This window comes from Labrus bergylta, chromosome 10, assembly GCF_963930695.1.
Source record: "Labrus bergylta chromosome 10, fLabBer1.1, whole genome shotgun sequence".
Lineage (NCBI taxonomy): Eukaryota > Metazoa > Chordata > Actinopteri > Labriformes > Labridae > Labrus > Labrus bergylta.
This window is the reverse complement of record NC_089204.1, coordinates 5,749,194-5,770,530: the sequence shown is the minus strand read 5'-3', so window position 1 is coordinate 5,770,530 and position 21,337 is coordinate 5,749,194. Positions and strand designations below refer to the sequence as shown.

At 39.9% G+C, this 21,337-nt stretch overlaps 1 protein-coding gene across 1 annotated transcript in view; it reads left to right on the top strand.

The window, feature by feature from the left end:
- LOC109989526 (gamma-aminobutyric acid receptor subunit pi) overlaps positions 1 to 20,592 on the top strand; it is a 66,811-nt gene extending 46,219 nt beyond the window's left edge. Inside the window, exons 6-10 of the mRNA XM_020641305.2 lie at positions 6,723 to 6,805; positions 13,269 to 13,406; positions 13,892 to 14,044; positions 14,449 to 14,639; positions 16,660 to 20,592. Coding sequence (XP_020496961.1) covers positions 6,723 to 6,805; positions 13,269 to 13,406; positions 13,892 to 14,044; positions 14,449 to 14,639; positions 16,660 to 17,025 — 931 coding nt within the window. The 3' untranslated portion in view covers positions 17,026 to 20,592. The remainder of the gene's footprint in view (positions 1 to 6,722; positions 6,806 to 13,268; positions 13,407 to 13,891; positions 14,045 to 14,448; positions 14,640 to 16,659) is intronic.
- The last annotated feature ends 745 nt before the right edge of the window (positions 20,593 to 21,337 follow it).

The window sequence follows — 21,337 nt, the reverse complement described above, 5'->3', positions numbered from 1 at the left end:
CTATCAAAGCAACTCTCATCAGCGTCTTTCCAGCATTTACTGCTCTGTGTGCAAGAGCTTAACATCTGAAGAGCTGTTGGCAGGCTTCTGAAACGTGCTGTGGCTCTTTGATCGGGCCAAGCAGACAGGTAATAGATAGAAAGGTTAAAGATGATCCAGGAAGTCAATTTGTTCAGCTCTTTAAGTCTGTGATGATGGGATTTACACATCCTACTCTACTTACACATCCTGTAACCTCTGCCTGCCTTTGAGTTGTGTGAGAGCTGTCCATGGTCCTGATTTCACTCTAATCACTCACCCTCTGTGACTTCATCTCAGGGAGGATTAGGACAGAGTCATGAGGCAAAAACCAAGGTCACAATAATCTTTTCTATAAAGATCTGAGCTGATATGTAAACAATTTATTCTATACAATTTAGATAGACCCTTTAGACCCCTGTCATTATCAGGATAATCTTCAAACTGTCAGCAATGTTTCACATTGATGAAAGCTCAGCAATCATTTTCTTTCCATCATTCTTGAAAAGTCCGCCTCATACATATTGCATCAGCGCCGTCTCTCCTTCATTATCCCTCACGGACCTCAGAGGACCGGACTTGTACACTAATGTAATCACTGATGTAGAGTAAAACATTAGACTAACACAAAGACCATAGATCCACCAGTTTTCTTTAATATCTTTCAATATCGTGCATTTATCATCAAGTGTGATCTTTAGTTTTAATAAAGATAACTGCGTCAAGACGCACAGAGCACACAGAGACACAGCGGTGGCTTCACACATTTCGCCTTCTCGTTCACTCAGCATGTCTTCATAAGCTGCACGTATTTCTTCTGTAAATAATTCAAGTGTGGACATTAAGCCGGGGCATCTCTGACAGGATCATTAGGCATATATATCCTCATAATTAGTCACAGAGCAGACGGCGTTTCCCACGAAAAAAAAGGGGCCAACAATCAAACGTTTTTGTTCGTTGATCAAAGTTTTGATTAATAATATCATATCTACGGTCTGTGGTGCAAACCTAGCTTAAATATAGAACAATTTCGGCAAAAACAGAGGACCCAGCAGCCCACATATTTTCAATAATGATCAAAATAGCGTTTTTTTTTTATTTATTTTTTTTAAACACAGTGTTTAAACATTAGACTTTGAATACTTACACATTTCTTCATAACACTCGTAGACCGGCAGAGCACTGTCGACGTAGCTGGGCTGCGTAAGTCATCAGGGTAGTACGCTAAATGGGCGGGGCGTGTTACCAGTGCTCCTCCCGCCGGACCCTACTGCACAGACTCTGGCTCCAAATGACGTCAAAATCGCAAGATGGAAACGCCCATAAGATGACCTGGGTCGTAATCATGCTAGGCTGCTGTAATCAGGACTAATTAAACAGTTTGCACTCCAACAGATGAAAAGGGGGTTGACACCATGAGATAAACCGATTCTTTGCCATAAAGCGATCTGCTGTTTGTGAGCCAATAACTTCAGGATAACTGGCTGTGGTCCTTTCTGCTGTAAGATGGTTTGTTAGCTCTCTCAAGAGAGTAAACATGTCAAAAGTTTATCATCCTTATAATGAAAGAGAACTCTGTCCACACCAGAGGGGAAAACACTCTTCATCAATTTTGTATTGTGTGATGTTGTTCTCATTTTAGTCTGCTAGAAAAATGTCCACAAGCTGCGATGTGTTGGGGTGCACTACCAACATGGTAAATAACCCTGAACTAGGTTTTTATTAGCATAAAAAACCTATCTTGAAGAAGAAAGGGAATATATGTGAGGCACAAAAAGGAAGAGTGTGAAAGCTGTAGCAGCAATTTGTCCAAAACAAAAGAGGCCTAAGCTAAGCTAAGCTATATGCAACTCTAGAGTCGACTTTTTTAGTTTCAATGATGCTGTCACCAGGTGATTTTCATTGACTTGAATATCCCGGTTTTGATGCTTGTTTTTTAATGTCATACTATCATTTCCCAATTTCACAATCAGGTTTAAATCCTCATCCTGATTTTGCCGCCTTGAGAATTCCAAATGAAAACGGGATACTATGGCATGAATACGCCATACCCCGGTTTCTGACAGCTGCAGACAATCTGCACAGGCACGGCCTCAGCCAAGCATAGAATCAATAAAACAAAAACATGGTGGCAGCAATGAGAGTGTCTTACTTCTGGAGCTACAAAGAAACTGAGTTTAGTTTTTCTGTAAATGAGGAATTAAAAACGTTTGGACGTTTAGATGGAGAAATTCTGACTTATTCAATACTGCATGCCACAGTGTCCTGTTTTCTTTCTGAGTTCTCTGGTTTCACAAAGGGATATGGGCCTGTCCTAGTTTCTGAAATCAGGATATAATATCAGCCCAAACACGAAAATGGGATATGTAAAAACCCTGATCAAAACCGAGAAACTCAAGTCTAAGTAAATTTACTCAATGACGAGGCAGGAAAGCTCAGTCAGGTGCTGCACTGGTTCACAGGAATCTGTTCACCTCATCTCACCATCAGTGGAAATGTTCAGTTTAATTTAAGTAATATCAGCTACGTTAGCTCATTTTATGAAAGGTACAAAGTTAACTGTTGCTATGGATGCAGCTCTAACTGAAGAGTCCAACAGACTGTTTATGTAGCAGTGGATAAAAGCATTTTAAATCAGAGAAATAATTTCCAAATCAATATTTAGTTACACATTTTTGATTTCCTGAGTAAGTAGCCGTGTAAGAAGCAGGATAATGTATAATGAACCCCAACAGGGTGAGACAAGAGCCCTTTACTTCGCTTATGGGTCCTGCGCCCAACCTGTTGGTGTTCCATTCAACAATAACAACCCACTCATTATGCATTATCCACTAGCACTGTCTTTCCCACCGGTGGGCTACACTTACAGAGTATTACTGGTTTCCTACGAGGATGGTTTTATTGTCAAGCACTGAGGGGGCTGATCTTTTCATGCATACATTTTTTTTATGCTATATACAGTATGTTGTCAAAGAGAAACAAAGAAATGGAAAACATCACTGGGAGACACACGCTGCTTTAATAACTACTGGGGGTGTATGGGGAAGTCATATTACAGTAAATTGGGTCAGGTTTTAACGCTCACTACAGTTACTTCTGTACATATGAAATGTACGTTTTGAGTTATGATTTATATTCAACATGACCATGAGAGCTCTACAGTATAAACAGTGCAATTCCATTTGTTGATTTCTTGACCTCCTCCCAGAGAACTGCTCTGTTTTTTTTTTTTTTTATGGGCTCTTTATCCTGTCAGAGGAAACGTGGAGGAGGGGGGAGCTTCACAGTCACAGAGCAGCACCAGCGAGCCTACCCTAACCCAACAAGCCAAAAAGAAAGTGAGCAGAGAGGGACGGCATCCTCAGGGGGTTAAGGCTGTGAAGAACTGACAGAGTGGAGTGAAGGAAAGGGACAGCTATGAGAAAAGTTTGAGCGCAGAGCCTGAGGGGGATACATGAGAAAGCACTGAGGTGATGGGTGCTAAAGGTTTAGCTGTTAAAAGGGAGATTCATTAGAATTATTGTTGTTTTTATGTCTAGTTAGGAATGGGAAATCTAAATATCTGTGGCGTAAAATAAAAGATGAAAAGGCTTGTGTACATTTTCTTTCACATTCCAGGTACATTTTACTGCCTCCTTCTCCGTTTAAGAGTGTAATGTGCAACACTTCAAACACAAATATAGGCTCACTTTATTTTTTACTGGGGGTTGACTTTCTTAAAAAAAACTGTGAAGTCAAACTCACTGTAGGTTTGTTGCTATACCTTGAACTTAAAAACCTTCGCTATGTAACAACACCACAGGTAACTGAACCCAAAAGCACGACTCACAACGCAGTCTTTGATAGTCTTTCAGGTGCAAAACAAAAACTCTATTAAATATTCACACAATCAGAAAAAAAACGTTGGCAAATCTGCATCATAAGTGGTCATGTAGACATGTCTTCAACCTGTTCATTACAATTGAATCTGCTTCATTTGGGTTCATATTGTTGTAGTGAACCAAGCATATGACTTGTTAGATACTGTGAATTTGCACGATGGGACTACTCCCCATTAAACTTGCAGAGGTTCTACGAGGGAATGTCTCGGTCTGAACACAGTTTAAGTGTTGTAAAATATGGGGTGTAGTTATGTCAACATCATCTCATCATCTCTGTTGGCTGCTTCAACAAGCAGCCAACAGAGATGATGAGATGATGTTTTATGACTGAATCACATCAGTTGTCAGAGCTTCGTGCACAGCTTGCTATGATGAATTCTACACATCAATCAACTGCATTTAACTCATCTCTGACTCAATGTATTGATGCTTTTAGGCAGAAAACTAACAATTTAATTATAACCAATACATGACATGAGTCTCTTTATAATTTAAAATGTATAAAATGATCAATATTAGGAAAATGAATAAGTTGTGATATTTGGTTGTGTGTGTATTTGCAGGAGGACATGACATAAAAAGAAGGGCACAGAATTGGTGGATGAAGCAACAGAGTCCAACGTTATAATGACAGTACAATCTATAGAACTAGATAGATAGATAGATAGATAATATTTTATTGTCAGACGTAGTCTGAAATTTGACTTGCGTCACAGCGGCTCCGTTTGCGGCACAACAATTAAGACAGGAAACAAAGATACAAACATTTGACACAACACTCAAACACAACACAACACTCAAGATATAAACATTTGACACAACACTCAAACACAACACAACACTCAAGATATAAACATTTGAAACAACACTCAAACACAACACAACACTCAAGATACAAACATTTGACACAACACTCAAACACAACACAACACTCAAGATACAAACATTTGAAACAACACTCAAACACAACACAACACTCAAGATACAAACATTTGAAACAACACTCAAACACAACACAACACTCAAGATACAAACATTTGAAACAACACTCAAACACAACACAACACTCAAGATACAAACATTTGAAACAACACTCAAACACAACACAACACTCAAGATACAAACATTTGAAACAACACTCAAACACAACACAACACTCAAGATATAAACATTTGACACAACACTCAAACACAACACAACACTCAAGATATAAACATTTGAAACAACACTCAAACACAACACAACACTCAAGATATAAACATTTGAAACAACACTCAAATGCCAAACAAATGCCCAGAGGCCCTAAAGGTGCTTTGGTCGAGGATTCAGCTCCACATTTTAGGATTGATTGGTGAACAAAAGAGTGTTTCAGTCTGACCTTAATAAAACGTGGGACCCTGTATCTCCGGTTTGATGGTAACAGTTCATACTCTGTGTTCAGGGCGTGGTCATGGTCAGAGGCGATGCAGTTAGCCAGTCTTAAAATGCTTTTGTTGTAGGCGGATTCATAGAGTCTTTGCATGGGTTGGCCTACAATCTTGCTGGAGCAGTTTAGACTTCACAGTGGCAGACATACACATATACCATGAGGTGTTACAATACTGTAGGACACTTAGAATCACAGAGGTAACAAACAAAAGAAGAATCTGTCGACTCGCCCCAAAAGATCTCAGACGGCGGATTACATTTGTCAGATTACAGATTACAGATTACATCTGTCTTTTTACAGATGTAGTCGATGTGATCTTTCCAGGACAACAGATGGTCGATCATTATACCCAGATATTTATAAGATGACACTTGCTTGATTTTTTCATCATGAATGAGAATAGGAGCTTTATGAGCATCAGATGGTGAACCAAATACAATTTCCTCTGTTTTCTTTGCATTGATCTCTAGAGCGTGTCTATCACTCCACATAACCATTTTGTTCACAGCATGTTGGTGCAGTCCAGGGTCGTCAGAGTTACTTAACAGAGAAATCAGAGCTGTATCGTCAGAGTACTTCAGAGTGTACTGATTTTGTATATCAGACCGACAGTCATCTGTATAAAAAGTGAAAAGCACATAGAAGAACACCTATGAACTGAGAAGAACATACTGGAGAGAAGAGAATAAAGCAGCTTCATTTACATGAATGAATGTCACACTGGTTGTCCACTGGTCTCGTGTTGTAAACGTCCAGCCTTTATTGGAGAGATAGGACAGTGGATAGAGTCAGAAATCAAAGAGAGAGAGACAGAGACAGAGAGTGGGGAATGACATACAGGAAAGGAGCCACAGGCTGGATTTGAACCTGGGCCGCCTGCTTGGAGGACTACAACCTCCATACATGGGGCGCGCGCACTAACCACTGCCGGACTGCGCCACATCCTTCTGTATGTCAGTAGAATACCACAAATTAATGTTACTCAGGAGCTTGCAGGAAAGTTCTTGGTGAAAAATGTGGCTGTTTGCAGTCACACATGCAGCTCAACCGGAACGTTTGGAGAAGTTTTTTATGCATGTGTGAGCTCATTAGATGTGTTTATTAATGAACTGTTTGCTGTGAAAGGATAGAATTCAGCCAGATTTTGTCATACCAATGGAAGATTTCATTCTCAGTGTTCTCAAGTTGAGTGCAATAGAGGATTCAGTATGGAAATAATTTTATATAAACAAAAATAAAACAAGGCAGATGATTTCTTATAAATGCAAAAACTTAAAATCAAAGCACCGGATGATGTTACATAACACGTCCTGATCCAGAAACTACTGCCGACATCTCATTCACTGCAAGTATTCTTGTCTTTATAACGACTACAAAACATTTGTGTTTTGCAGGATCACCACCACCGTGGCCTGCAACATGGACCTGACCAAGTACCCGATGGACAAGCAGACCTGCACGCTACAACTGGAGAGCTGTAAGGACTCTTCAACATTTCATAAAGACAGGGTGAAGTGTGAGCTGCGGCTTGAAGCTGTGCCGCTGAGGCTGTGTGTGGGTAGTGATGTCAGACATATGTGATCAAACCCAAAGGATCAAACAGTTCACATCCTCTCATCTTCTAAACTGCTGCTGCTGTGTGTGAGAGAGAAACGCTGCATGCTTATGTCACACAGCAGACAGAAATGGCGGGGCAATTCAGGCCACAATGGGGGAATTCTCCTGTGTGTGTTTTCTGTTGTAAGTGGGTGTCATGGTAGAGAAGATGAAACAGAGAGGAAAGTTAAAAACATCTCCACTTTAAAGGAATATTTAAAAAAGATTAGAAACTGTTATATATGAAGCTGAAGGCAGGAGTCTCAGATAACTCAGCAGGGTTACACAGCTAGTTCTCTCCAAGGCTCAAAAGTCAACTTAGGACGTCTGCGCACTAGATGATTGTAGGCCTGATTTCGGTCCCCAGTTTGCTTCTCAACGATCAGGTGACGTGGCTCGATTTGAGGCTTGTCGCAACCGGTACTTTGTCCGAATAATCCTCAGGTGTGTGGGTGCTGTCAACACGATTATTTCAGGAGCAGTTGCACACTCTTACAGCTCACAAACATAAACACCACTGTGCGCCAAGCCAAGTGAAATGATGTGGAATGATGTCTCAGGAAAGATATACTTCACTTCCTGCTGATAATATCGATTGTCCTCCATATTTGTTTTTCTTCTTAAGTCACGTATGATCTTGTACGTTTGAAGCTACATTTTTATTGAATTGAAACATGTCAAGATCAATTTTTTTAGATTTGTAAAAGATTGGGGGGGGGAGAAACAGCTTCCTCCTCTCCCTCCTCCTCGTCTCTCAGCCTCCCTCGCTCTTCTGCCATTTTTATTTTCCACCACGCTTTTTTGCTCGCTGCTATTAAATGACAGCCAGCCAGGCTAAGCTCAGTCTGATCCCTGCCAGAAGCCCACCAGGATCTCAGTGCCAAATAAAACATTTAACGGCAGCTCCAGTCCCACTTAGCAGACAAAAAGACATCTGGAGGTTAGAGCTGGGTAACTGAGAGGATGATGGCTCCTTCCTCCAGTGCTATTCCCCCCCCCCACCACACTTCGTCTCGTTCACTTCCTGCATCTTCAATCTTTCTCTCATCTCGCTGCTACTTCTCTGCTGTTTTCTTTCACTCCGCTTCTCCAACCTCCATCTTGCTCAGTCTTTAAGTCTCTTTAAGAAGATGTTTAGTCAAGGGTTCATTTCTTTTAATGCTGTGCCAAAAGTGGATCCTCTGCACAGGAAGAAGGTTGAGAGACAAACTGGTGGTGGGAGGTTTTTTTTTTTTTTTTAGAGCAGGATTGAAGTGACGGCAGAAAGAGTCAGAGGAGAGAGTCACTCTTTTATGATCTTTGATTTCAATTTACTTTTGGCTCTGGCTCCTTTATGAACTCTTTGATGGGGGGCTTCAGCTTCTTCTTTTTCAAAGGATGTTTGCACAACAATGTCAAGGAAAATATCACTAGTCTATAATATAATATCTAGTCATCAGAATGAGAGAAACACTTATTTTTTTGATGTAATGATACAGTCTCTGATCATTATTTTATTAACTAGATAAAATGTAGCTAGCACATAAGCTATAATAGCATTCATTAATCATATGGGGTGGCAGTAGCTCAGTCTGTAGGGACTTGGGTTGGGAATCAGATGGTCACTGGTTCAAGTCCCAGCACGGACCAAGTCCAGAAATTGGCCCGGTAGCTGGAGAGGTGCCCTTGAGTAAGGCACCTAACCCCCCCACCAGCTCAGGAGCACCCCCTGCAGGCAGCGCCCTCACTCTGAACTCTATAAAAATAGATGCATACATTTTAAATGATATAACTGTCACTACCCATATACTCCCACACATCTTTACATTCAGATGGATTATAAACAATGCATCCCATCGACGGCGCAGTCTCACATAAATCTCTGCTTCTCCTTCGCTGCCATGCAACAAGCATCACATTTATGCCTTTAGTTCCTAAGCACATAGCACAGTCTTTTCTCAAAAAGTTACACAGTCTAAAGTACTCTTTGTTGTTGTGTTTTGCTGGTCTGGCTTCAACTGTTGGCTCCACACTGCCCCCATGATTTCCAGTTGAATTGCAACATCTGGTCTGTGTCTGTAAGCTTCCAGAAAACCTGCAGCAATACAGATGAAATGATCAAAGAGTGTGGACAGACTGCTACGTCTGTATCCGTATGAATGAGACATTTTAAATCACTGTTCATGAAGTCACTGGTTCACATTATATATGTGTGAGTGTTCAATGTGGATGGATGGATCTACTTAAGGAGAACAGCAGGATGGAGATGGATAACTTTCTCAGCAGCACTTCACTGTCATTCATTCTGCTTCACAACAACAACAACACTTCCTTCTTGCTCATCACATGTCACTCAGTTAGCCAATCAGAAGCTAGGATGATTAAACTCAAGGCAAACATTTTGACAACCACCAAGGTAGATTCAATATAAAATGGTCAGTTACTAGGTGCTACTAAAAATATTTAAACATGTAAATATACAAACATTAATCTAAATGACCAACAGATTTCCCCGTACCCAGCCTATAAGTTCTCAGGTGTGTACTGTTGCAGGAACATACCATGAAGAATAAATCTAATCTCTGTTGCACACTGAGAATGACTTTACTGTATTTCATTGTGAGCGAACAACGCGTTTCATCTGTAGCTTCATCAAGTTCGCTCAGGGCATACACAGGTGCAAGTATTAACTTTGTAAACTCAAATATATGAATTTACTTCACTTTTAAAGCTTACACTGGCTTTAATGCAGTACTAAATGAGTGACATAGTCATTGTCGTAGTCCTGCAATTTATGACACAATATAAGTACTCTCATCAACGCATACTGTTTGGTGATTTGTTTAATCTTTTAGCATAGGCTGTAGAGAATCTAGGGACGTAAAATATTTGAAAATACTTCCAAGAAGTGACGTCATGAAAAGCAAAACTACCAAAGGGATCACTTGAAGAGTTCTTAGGGTTGAAGACAAGTTAGCAGTTAAGGTACCGTATTTTCCGCACTATAAGGCGCACCGGATTATAAGGCGCACCTTCAATGAATGGCCTATTTTAGAACTGTTTTCATATATAGGGCGCACCGGATTATAAGGCGCATAGAATAGAACGTGTTTACAACTGAACAAGGCTGGGAGATATTGTGAATATATAAATATAAATACGTATAAAACTACGTTTTAAACGTAGTTTAAGTTCACAATAACTCAATGTTGTTCAAACGTTAATGTGCATATTCACAATATCTCCCAGCCTTGTTCAGTTGTAAACACGTAAAAGAAACACAGTCTGATACCGCTAATTCAAACGTTAGTGCATTACTCAACATTGTTCCGTTACGTATAACACGTAAAGCTCACTTTTTCAGTTCATTCCCCGTCCACGAATCCCTCGAATTCTTCTTCTTCAGTGTCCGAATTGAACAGTTGGGCGAGTACGGCATCCAACATGCCCGGCTCCCTCTCGTCATTATCCGAGTCAGTGTCGCTGAGCGCCGTGTACAACCAGTATGGATCAACCAATTAACCAATTCATCCATATATAAGGCGCTCTGGATTATAAGGCGCACTGTCGTTTTTTGAGAAAATTAAAGGCTTTTAAGTGCGCCTTATAGTGCGGAAAATACGGTAATTAAGCTTTACCTCATCTCAGATATCCGTCAAATACAAGACAGGCAGAATATGATCATAAAAATATCAGAAGGTCCTCCTCTTCCTCACCACAGAGCATACATAATAACTGGAACATTTAGATATGTTAAGGTGTTTTGGTTTCAGTTTTCTAATTGAACGCCTCCAAGTGAAAGACTCTTGATTGTTGTTTTGTTAATTGTCCTGAAATAATGTCCCAAAAGGTATTCAAATATTGTCTAAATCTTCCAAAAGGAACAGGACAGTTTGCAGTAAAGCAGTAAGGCCTCTGCTGCTTCTGTCTTCGCGCCATGTTTCCTGGCTCACTCTGGTCAATAATGCATGATTCTGTACGAGTTTAATGGGAGAGCAACAGCAAATTAATGAACATTTCATGTTGGAGCAGATGATGTGTGTTTCAGCTTCAGCCAACTGCATTTCCTCTTACATTTATTGTTTGTTCTCTTGCTCCCTCTGCAGATAAATTTGAGAAACGACAGTGACACATGCTCTAAGAGCCACACTGCACTCTTATTAATTGATAGCATGATAATTGCATTGTTCTCTTAAAAGCTCTTCTGCACTAAGCCTGGGTGTCTTTGACCACATTTATCTTGTATGAAGTTTTATTTGGGTTATCATGGCTCTCGGGGATCGTGCAGTGTGCAGGATTAGTGTCTCACAGAATGAGTTGAGCTCTTTAGCAGGACATTAGAGGAGGATGAACAGAACAGATATGTTTACATTAATGATTCCTGTTGGATCTCTGCATGTCAAACATTGTTAGAGTGAATAACAGTCTGTGTCCTGTGTGACTGAAAGAACATACATGAAACATTTAAAAAATAGGATGTTTTAAGATGTTTTGTTGTTGTTGTTGCTTGATGTGAAGTGTTTTTCTGTTCTGTACTGTTTACATACTGTGAATGTTGCTCTGTGCACACTCCACCCTGCGTGCTTCTCTGGGGTAACATAACATCTTAAACAGGATGTTTTCACATTCTCTTTGGTTCTTGCCAAATGTTCCTCTTGTGCTCATATAGAGGGATTTTACCTCCCACTATGGGTTGCAATCTCAAACAACTCATCCATAAAAGGATCACACTTTAGCATAGCTGTAGCAATTAACATTCCCATCTGTTCACACAAAAAGCCACTTTGGGGTTCACTTAACCACTGATAATTTTTTTTCTTTAACGTCTTCATCACCACCACTGCAAATATTATGAATTCCTGCAGCTTTCTGGGCAAATGGGTAACCTAGATGTAATTTTCTTTTCTGCACAACAAACTGTTCCATGAGCAGGAAAATGTATGGGCGTGTTTGATCCACCATAAAAAAAAAAACCATATTATCGTATTATAAAGTTTTATTGTGAATGTGTCAGCGTGCATACATCCATCAGGCAGCAGGCCTCAGGTGCATCCTTATGGGTGGACAACAAGTGCAGAGGCTTGGCAATGGCTGAAACAACTTCCTTCATGAAAAACATGCAGCATATTCAGAAAAGACACAAATTCAAAAGCAAATGCAACGACTGAAACATGCTGCAAATTAAACAAATGTGTTGCAATTACAGAAACAATACAAAGTCAAAAACATAATTATTCAAAAAACATCTGCGATTAGACAAACCCTGCAGATCTAGCCTTAAATGGAAATACTCCAGGCCTGTTGGAGCACTCATTGGAACAGTTGAGTATTTACGAGAGAGAGAGTCGAGGAGAAGAGGAAGAGGATTTATTGTTGGGGTGAGGGAAAAAAAAAAGAAAGATTGTTTAAAATACAACAACTAGGAGATTCAAAGCAAGCCTTGTCTTGATTTGGGGGACACTGGAGATGCGAGAGAGCAGAGCCCCCTGCTCTGTCCAGGGATGCCTGGAGCTATTGGGCTAGCTGCAGGGCTGACTGAGGTCAGTGGCTACCACACCCCCTGGTTCTCAAAGCCTAACCCACCTAGCCTTTGCATTCGACTCCTCTTGCCCCGCCTTGCTGGTCACATGTGGATCTGTGTTCACATACAGTATGTGGACCCATTTACAAACTTTAGGATCTGTATTTAGCATTTGAAAATGTTTCTGCAATGATATGAGCACCATACAATGTTGTGAAGATTTAGTATAAACTCTGTAAGAGCAGTATGGACTTAGAGAGGCTCTGATTTGATGGTGAGAAAAAAAAAAATATGTTGTGCTTCGCCTTCTATGCCTTACATCACTGATTTCTCTCCTGGATTTACGAGTTATAATAGCTGGAGGAAGAAGAGGCTTTTGCTATGTAGTATACACTAACCAAGGTCCTTGTGTTTTTCATCCTTCAAAGGTTGTGGAATGAGGTTTACAAGTTGAAAAATGAGTTCTAGGATCAATCTTTAGAAGTTATTGTCTTCCCTGGGTGAAATCAAAACAACACAAGTGTTTGCTGTTTCAATACACAAAGGTTTTCCACAAAAGGCTGACTGTACCTGATGAGTCAAAAATATTTACCAGGTGATTTTATATTCCAGAGCAAAAACATAGATTTTCCCCTCTTGGCCATAAATCACAAATGGAGAGAAGAAGAAAAAATAGAAAATGGACCAACTGTTATGTCTATATGTAGTAAAAAACATAAATATGATCTGTTGTGTACATGAAAAATATTGATTGATTGAACTTGACTCATTTACATGAATCTATTTCATGTAATCTTCCTAGAAAAGTAATTTCCACCACCTTTTCTCTCTGTCTCTCCTGCAGGGGGTTACAACATCAACGACGTCATGTTCTACTGGACCAGAGGAAACGAGTCAGTCAGCGGGTTAGACACCCTGCAGCTGGCTCAGTACACCGTGGAGGATCACTACACGTCCGTCTCAGAGGCCGTTTATGAAACTGGTAACAATGACCTTCAAGCTAGTTTCATGTTATTTCATTGTTTGTTTGTTTTTTGGGATCTAAATTATGTATTAGTGCAGAAGAAGACATTTGACAGATTGTAATGGATGTAACACTTCTAACCAGTTCAGAGTATCTCCTCTGAAAGTTCTTGGTTTTGCCACTGGCAGGCTCCAATTGTTAAAAGGATCTCTGCAAAGATACAGTAGAACTTTCTTTTAAGAGTAGACTTCTTTGATAAAACCCAAATGTTACCTTGCAGAAGATTCTGGTTTGGCACTTCCTCCACCAGTTTGTGCTGTTGTATTCCTCTGTTGATTACAATGGTCCAGTGTTATATTTGCACCAAAAAAAAACACACAAAGACAAATACTTTATTATCAAAGCAGCAGTACATGAGTGAAATATTGCTATACATAGTACAACTGGAGCTCTTGTTAGTTGTTATCAAGCACACTGACACACTTTTCTTCCTTTTTTAAAAGGTAATTACCCAAAGCTGGTTTTCCACTTTGAGCTGAAGAGGAGCATCCTGTACTTCATCCTGGAAACTTACGTCCCTTCCAGCCTGCTCGTTGTCCTCTCATGGGTCTCCTTCTGGATCTCCTTGTCTTCTGTTCCAGCACGTATTTGTATAGGTAAAGTCTACAAACCCTTGCTTAAGGTATTTTCTCCACTTTAGTAAAGAGATAGCGATCCCCACATATTTAAACCATCAGAATGTGATGTATTGAAACCCAAAAAGAGGTAGAGGATTCAAACACAGTCCAACTAAAATGTGTATTTAACAAAAAGACAAGTCCAACTTCAAACACTGAAAAAAGTCGTTCTTGTTGGGTTTTTGTTGCTCCAAATTCTGATCACAGTATGTGCAGGTATTCATCCTAACACTAAATATTTATCATTGCATATAACAGTTTAAAACTGAGTATAAGGAGGCTACCTGGCTCTAAAATGCAGAACAAATAAATAAATAACTATCGATGGTCATTTAAAGGTTAAACTGTACCTCACCAGTGTCTGTGTGTGTGTTTTGTTCCAGGTGTGACCACAGTGCTGACCATGACCACTCTGATGATGGGAGCCCGGACGTCCCTGCCCAATGCCAACTGCTTCATCAAGGCCATTGATGTGTACCTGGGAATCTGCTTCAGCTTCATCTTTGGAGCGCTCATCGAGTATGCCGTGGCTCACTTCTGCACCCTCACTCACGCTGATGCACACATGCTCATGGTGAGATACTCAAATTAAACTTAATTTATTCAGCTCCTTTCAGACAAATTCAGTTGCAGTTCAAAGTGCTTTACAAAAGAGCGGCCATACTATGGATAGCGATTCTGTATTCCAGGGCTCATCATTAACTTTTGAGGAGGAATCATTTTACCCTTCTTCTATTTCAGGTGAAAATGTCCAGAATACATGTATTCCCTATATTCTCATTTTGTATTTAAAACACTGGAAAGTCATAGAACACATTTTTCCATGGGAGTAGTATCATTTTATTATAAAAAATGAAAGCAGTTTGACTTTAAAAACAAGTATTTCTCCATGCTCTTTGTCTGGGTCTCAGCTTTAAGATGAGCTGATGCTAACTGAAGTCTAATTGCAGGCTTAAATCTGTCTTCCTCTAAAATGAGACATTTAGAGACAATGATGTTAGGAGTTTTAAAACACAGAAAGTAATTGGTTCAGGAATGATTTGAGGCTGGCACTTGTGCTCCACTAACTGTAGTACTTGCAGGTATAACATGAGACTCATTTTTTATTATTATTTTTAAATACTTTATTAATCCCTGAGGGAATTTCTGGTTTTACATTCTGTTATTGAGAGTCATACTTCTCACACACATAGGCCCGAATCACACATGCACAAACAGCATGCATTAGTGGAAGTGCCCTGGCACCTCTCCTGCTACCAGAACAATGCACCAGGACTTGAACCAGCAACCATCCAGTTCCCAACCCAAGTCCCTACAGACCTAGCTACCACCACCTTAAATAGGCTGAGCCATGAATCTAGTTTGGTTCTGAACTTTCAAAAACATATTTCTATGATGAAAGCGTTAATGATGGGTCCTGCTTATTTTGTAATGATTGTGATTAGAGCAGCAATGACCTTTCCTACCGCTGTGGTCATCACTGTCTTTATTTATAAAGTAGTTAGTTGAGCTCAATGTTGTGTTGTAGTCAGTGCCGTCACTGTGCTCATTGTGCTCATTGTGGTCATTACTGCTTTGGGGTCATTGCTAATAGTAAGGTCATTGCTATCCTTGTTGTCCATGCCTTTGTTGTTGTTCGTGTAGTTGTGGTCATCCACATAACATGCTTTTTCTATCTTTGTTGTCATGTTGTGTTGTGATCATTGCTAATGCTAATGCTAATGATGTGTTGTGATCATTGTTGTTATTATGTCATTGCAGTCGCTGTCATAGTGGTCATTATAGAAGTTGCTGTGTGGTCATTCTATCATTTTGTCCATTGTTCATCATCATAGTCATTTCTACTGTTGTGGTCATTGCTATCATTTGGTCAGCGCTGTTTTTGTTATCAACCCTGTGTTGTGGTTATTACTTTCATTGTGGTCATTGCCGAAACTTTGGTCATTGCTGTAGTTCTTGGCATTTCTACTTTTTCCATCTTGTTTTGTTGTGGTCATTGCTATGATAATGTCCATTGCTATCTTTGTGTTCATGTTATGATGTGGTTATTGCTAATATTTAAGTCAATGCTAACTTTGATGTTTTTGCAGAGATTGACCCTGCTTGGTAATTGCTCATTGCTTATTGTGGTCAAGTTGCATTGCTAAAATGTCTACCATTGCTATATTTACTGTCATTGCAGAAGTTGACCTTGTTGTTGTTGTTGTTGTGGTCATTGCTGTTGCTCAGGGTTTAGTTATACTTGTTGCAATTGCTATCAAAATGTTCATTCCATCATTGTTGCCATTGTTATTGTTGTTGTCAGTGCTGTCATTGTGTCCATGCTATCATCACAGTCATTGCTATTGTTGTTGCTATCACTGTTGTCATTGTTGGGGTTGTGGTCACTGCTGTTGTTGTGCTCACAGTCGCCGTCTTCCTGATGTCGGTCATTGTCATTAGCTTCATCGCCATCCTTGTCACCACCATCATCATCATCATCATGCCATCATGATCACTTTTGGGTGAGTTGAACAAATGTTAAAAGCACTTCGAGATGTTTAATGTTTACTCAATGTTTACTCAATCTCTCCTCTACTCTCACTTTCTCGCAGTATGGCCACCACATGCACGACTTTGAAGACGAAATGAACGGCATCGTCACCACCATCTCCACTCACTCCACCAGGGCAAAGAGACGCAAGGAGCCTGCTGCTACTCCCACCCCAGCTCCTACCTCTCTAGAACTCACTGTCAACCCGTCCAGCCCCTCGGGCAGTGAGCCAAAGCCTGAGGCGTCACCCCCGGAGCCGACCCACTGGTGCATCACTGTTCTGGCCACCGTTCGCAAAGTGCTCAGCGCCATATATTGCTGTCGCATTGAAAACCCCCACCACATAGACAACTACTCCAGAGTCACCTTCCCCCTCTCGTTTGTCATGGTCAACCTGCTCTACTGGACATATTATCTCTACTTTTAGCACTAGCTTGAAGCCTCATGTGTCACAGAGAGCCTGCGACACAGCGTATGTAGAGGAGAACTGTATTTTATTTTATCGTATGTATGTACAGTAAGTGTTATTAACGTGTGTTTGAGATGAGAGTTTTAACTTTTTAAGTTTGGATTCATGAGCAAAGCAGAATACACATATCAGATTGTTTTAAGGAGAAAGTCATGGTTATGATGACAGCTACATGTTGAAATATTAGTCACTATTTTGAGTGATTATTGTGTCCCCACAATAAATTTACATTTGCGGGTTTTTATTGAAAATTAAGCCGACCTTCTCATGACTGAGTTTTGGTCAATTTGCATAAACCTAAACATGCGGTTAAAAAGAAAGAAGTGGCCCTTCTGCATAATTATTCACCCTGAAGTTTATTTCTGGATTGCTACTTAACTTCCTTTCCTTTTCTGCCTGCAGGTACAACATTTAGCAGGGAAATATGAAAATAATGGATTTGAGAAGGGGTTTTGTTAACTCCAGAGGAGCGAGCTTGAAATCGATTAGGAGAGTGTGTTACAAACGGTCTCCTGAGGACGATCATGTCCCCTTCCCTCTCTTTTTTTACCTTCATGAGTTTCTGAATTCACCGAGCGGTGCTGTTTTTGCTTTGCCGGCATTCATTATTTCATTGACGTCATAAATGTAGTGGCCTTTGATCCCTTCAGTTGTATTCTGAAAATCTGGCACAAAATCCATCCACTGTGTGAAAGCTCTTGTCGACAGCACATATCTGTGCTGCAGTTTTCATAAAGGTGTGTTATGAAACACTATGCCCCAGTCTGAAACCATACACTCATTCCCTACAACCCCCCCATATGGAGTTCTCTTTTGTTGGCTGTATAGTGAATGATAGGCATAAAAAAAGAAACGTTTCTGACACTGCTTGCTGCTGTCTCGCCAGCCGCTGATATAACATCATTGCTGTCACACAACTACGCAACCACTCAAACGCTGGCTGAGGCTATAAACAATAACAGCATGAATTTCAGTGATTACTAATCTTATACTGAGCATATTTTCACAAAACAATTACATATAGTAAATACATTTAAAGTACTGTATTTATGTTTATGGTCTAAGGCCTGTCAGGATCATAAAACAAAACTAACATTATTTACTCTTTATTAAAACGGCATCAAGTTTTGGTAAAAAGGCCACCAAATATAAATAGTTTAGTGTCTTCTGTGGTCCGTTTTGTTGCTGGTTGTCTTCCATCTGCTATGGATAAGAGCCTTGTGTGAAAGTGATTGCATAGAGACTACGAGTTGTACACTACTTTTCACAATGAATTGTGGGATACAAAAAGTCCACTATATTGGGTTTAATATTTCTCACTCATAACTTGGACAGCACCGTTAAATGAAACCACATAATGTTTAATAGTAAATGATATTATAACATGTCATTTTAATTATCAAAAGAAGCTTTAACCAGCTAGTTCCTTTTTAGATTTAACAACATTAACACAATATAAACAACACGCTGTTGCTCCAAGTGAACATTATGTAGGTAACCTCACCTTTGATATGGTTAACCAGGCTACCATGCTTCTCAACTTAGCCAGCAGAAAAATCTTTTACACCTGATCGCTTTCTTGGCTATAGGCTATAGTCCTCATTGCAGCGGCCGTCTGTTCAAAGCTGACCTTGGCCCTTTCCTGCATGTCACCCCCCCCCCCCCCCCCCCCCCTTATCCCAACAATTTCTGTCTCTCTTCAACTGTCCTGTCCAATAAAGGCAAAAAGGACCAAAAAATAACAACTTCATCATGTCCCAAAATCCATTGGTTTATATTACAAATATCTTTTAACTCATAAGGTTATGTCATTCTTCTTGCATTTTTTGTATTATATTTTACACTATGGGAATCCCAGGGTCTTGCCCACTATACTATAGCTATGTGGATATACATCACAGTAATGGACACATATACAGACACAGACCATGGGATATAAGCGAGACTCCCTTTGTGCTGCTGGTTGAGATTCTCACTTTTCTTTTGTGACACAAAGCAGTCATCCGACCTACATGTGTTAGACTATGTAGAGTGATTTGAATATGAATGAAATGGTCAAACCATTTCAGCAGGATGTCGTCATTCTTGCATTATCCAGACAGAGAAAGCACTTGGATATGACATGCATGAGGTGGCGCTTGTTTCCTCAGGCCGTTGTCATTTTCACTGTGTGTGTTTTTTAAGTTCAGGCGATGCTGTCAGTGATGTGAACCAAAGAACCAAAGATTCCTTTTGATTTGCCGTTACTCCTGGTTTCCCCTTTCGGTTCTCAGCTAGCAGATTTTTAGATGCATTTTCAAATGTTAATATCATATTTGTAACTCATGCAACAGTTCTGAAATAGCATGCAGTCAATCAGCAGATGAACTTGATGATTTACATTTCAGATAGAAAACACAGGATTCAGTTAAACAACAGAGATGCATGTTTATTTATTCAGTATTGCTATAACATACTTGCTCATTCCATTTTAAGAACTACCATTGGATGTCTCTTGAACATAGATGCAACATAAATTTCCAATATGCATTTTAAACTATCTTCTCATCTCTCAATCAAAACTTTTTGATTGCTCTCATTGCCTGATGATATTATAAATGTTTGATTCTGTTCTTCCTGCATGGTAATCAAGTGTAACTTTTGTTTCTTCTGCTTTGCCTGTTTTTGTTTCGGTTGGATATGATGGAGAAGAAACATCATACAAACTTTCAGCTGAGGCCATTGGAAGGATGTGATGTGTGATTTGATCAATAATTTTTGATTCCGGGGTCTCTTTTGGTGAAGGATATCAACCTTCTCTTCTCATTTTTTTATTTGAAGCTTGTTCTTTGAAAGGATGAGTGAATGAGCTGTGTGGTGACCTATTGAAGAGGTTAATGTGATAAACACTGACTGTCTGGTTTTATACCTTATAGCACCATGGTTGTAGGTTTGATAGTTATTTTCTCAGTGAACAGTGCAAGAAATGAACGCCAGAATGGAGCCAAAGAACAACAAGAGAACAACTCAAGCTCCCCCTCAGCGTGGATGCAAATTATACATTTTGCTGCCCAATTATGAAGTCGATCCAAGACTCAAGAGCGTCAACTGTCCTATGGCTCCATGATCGCAAACACATTTTCAGTGCTGCTTCTGTAGGTGTGAACGGACACCTTTTTACGGCAGTTACCTTAAGAAATGAGAATACAATGCAGAAACTAAGGAGCACCAAGGGCGACGTTGACAGGACACTGAGCAACATTTCAGCAACATTGGGTAATAGAAAATGAAAGATGGCTTCCATTGGACTGCCCTATCCTTCCTGTTGTTGGACGTTGCAAATACTGCGTCAATGTGACGTTGGGCTGCCAACCTCACAGTTCCTTGGACATCTTCATGTGAAATGTATTTATATACTGTAGTATCATGTTATATATAGGCATCCGTTTGCTTAACCTGTTGTAAATAAGTAGTAACACTGCATGTTTATTTGGTGTATGAATATGGATGATAGCAATAAAAGAGGATTAAAGTGTTTATTGTTTACACTCTTGTGCACTTAATTGATCGCTAAAACAAGAAAACACAATCTTAAGAAACATGACGAGGACTTTAATACAGCCCTCTTAACGTTTTCTTCTGCATCAGTTCAGGAGGGAGGTACTGATGGAGCTGCGTGTCGCCGCACTCTTTATCCTGCCCTTCATCATGTTAATGTTGTTGGCCTGCTTGTACACTGCACACAGATACACAACATGTTACTGAACAGGTATATCAGTTTAAACTTAAGGGGGCGAATTGCATCTTCTTCTCATCTAAGGTTGTCTAATACTGATGTCTCCTCGGGTTGTCCCTCCTTGTAATTTTATTTAACCCTGCATATTTTCTGGTTGTTGTCAAATACTCACACTAGTCATAGGGTTGTACTGGAAAACATAAACAACTAAATAATGTTAGGAAATAATCACATTCAGATCATAAACTTCAGAAAATATGGACGTGGTCTCAGTGATATCAACCATTGGTGTCTGAAGAGGCATTTTGAAGCCCAACAATAGCAGTCTCCATATTGGAAATGCTGCCTCAAATGTACTTTCTGTCAGTCTATAGAAACAGACAGAGAGGTGGTCCTGAGGCAGGCCTTAAACCACCTGCAAACAGCAAATGTATGCATACCTCTGAGCCTTAATAAAATCAAAAGGGATGAGTTATAAAATATTCAACCACCATACAGTGTGTCCCAATAAAGACATGAGCTATTCAGACCAAAACTAGTTTTTGTACCAAGCTG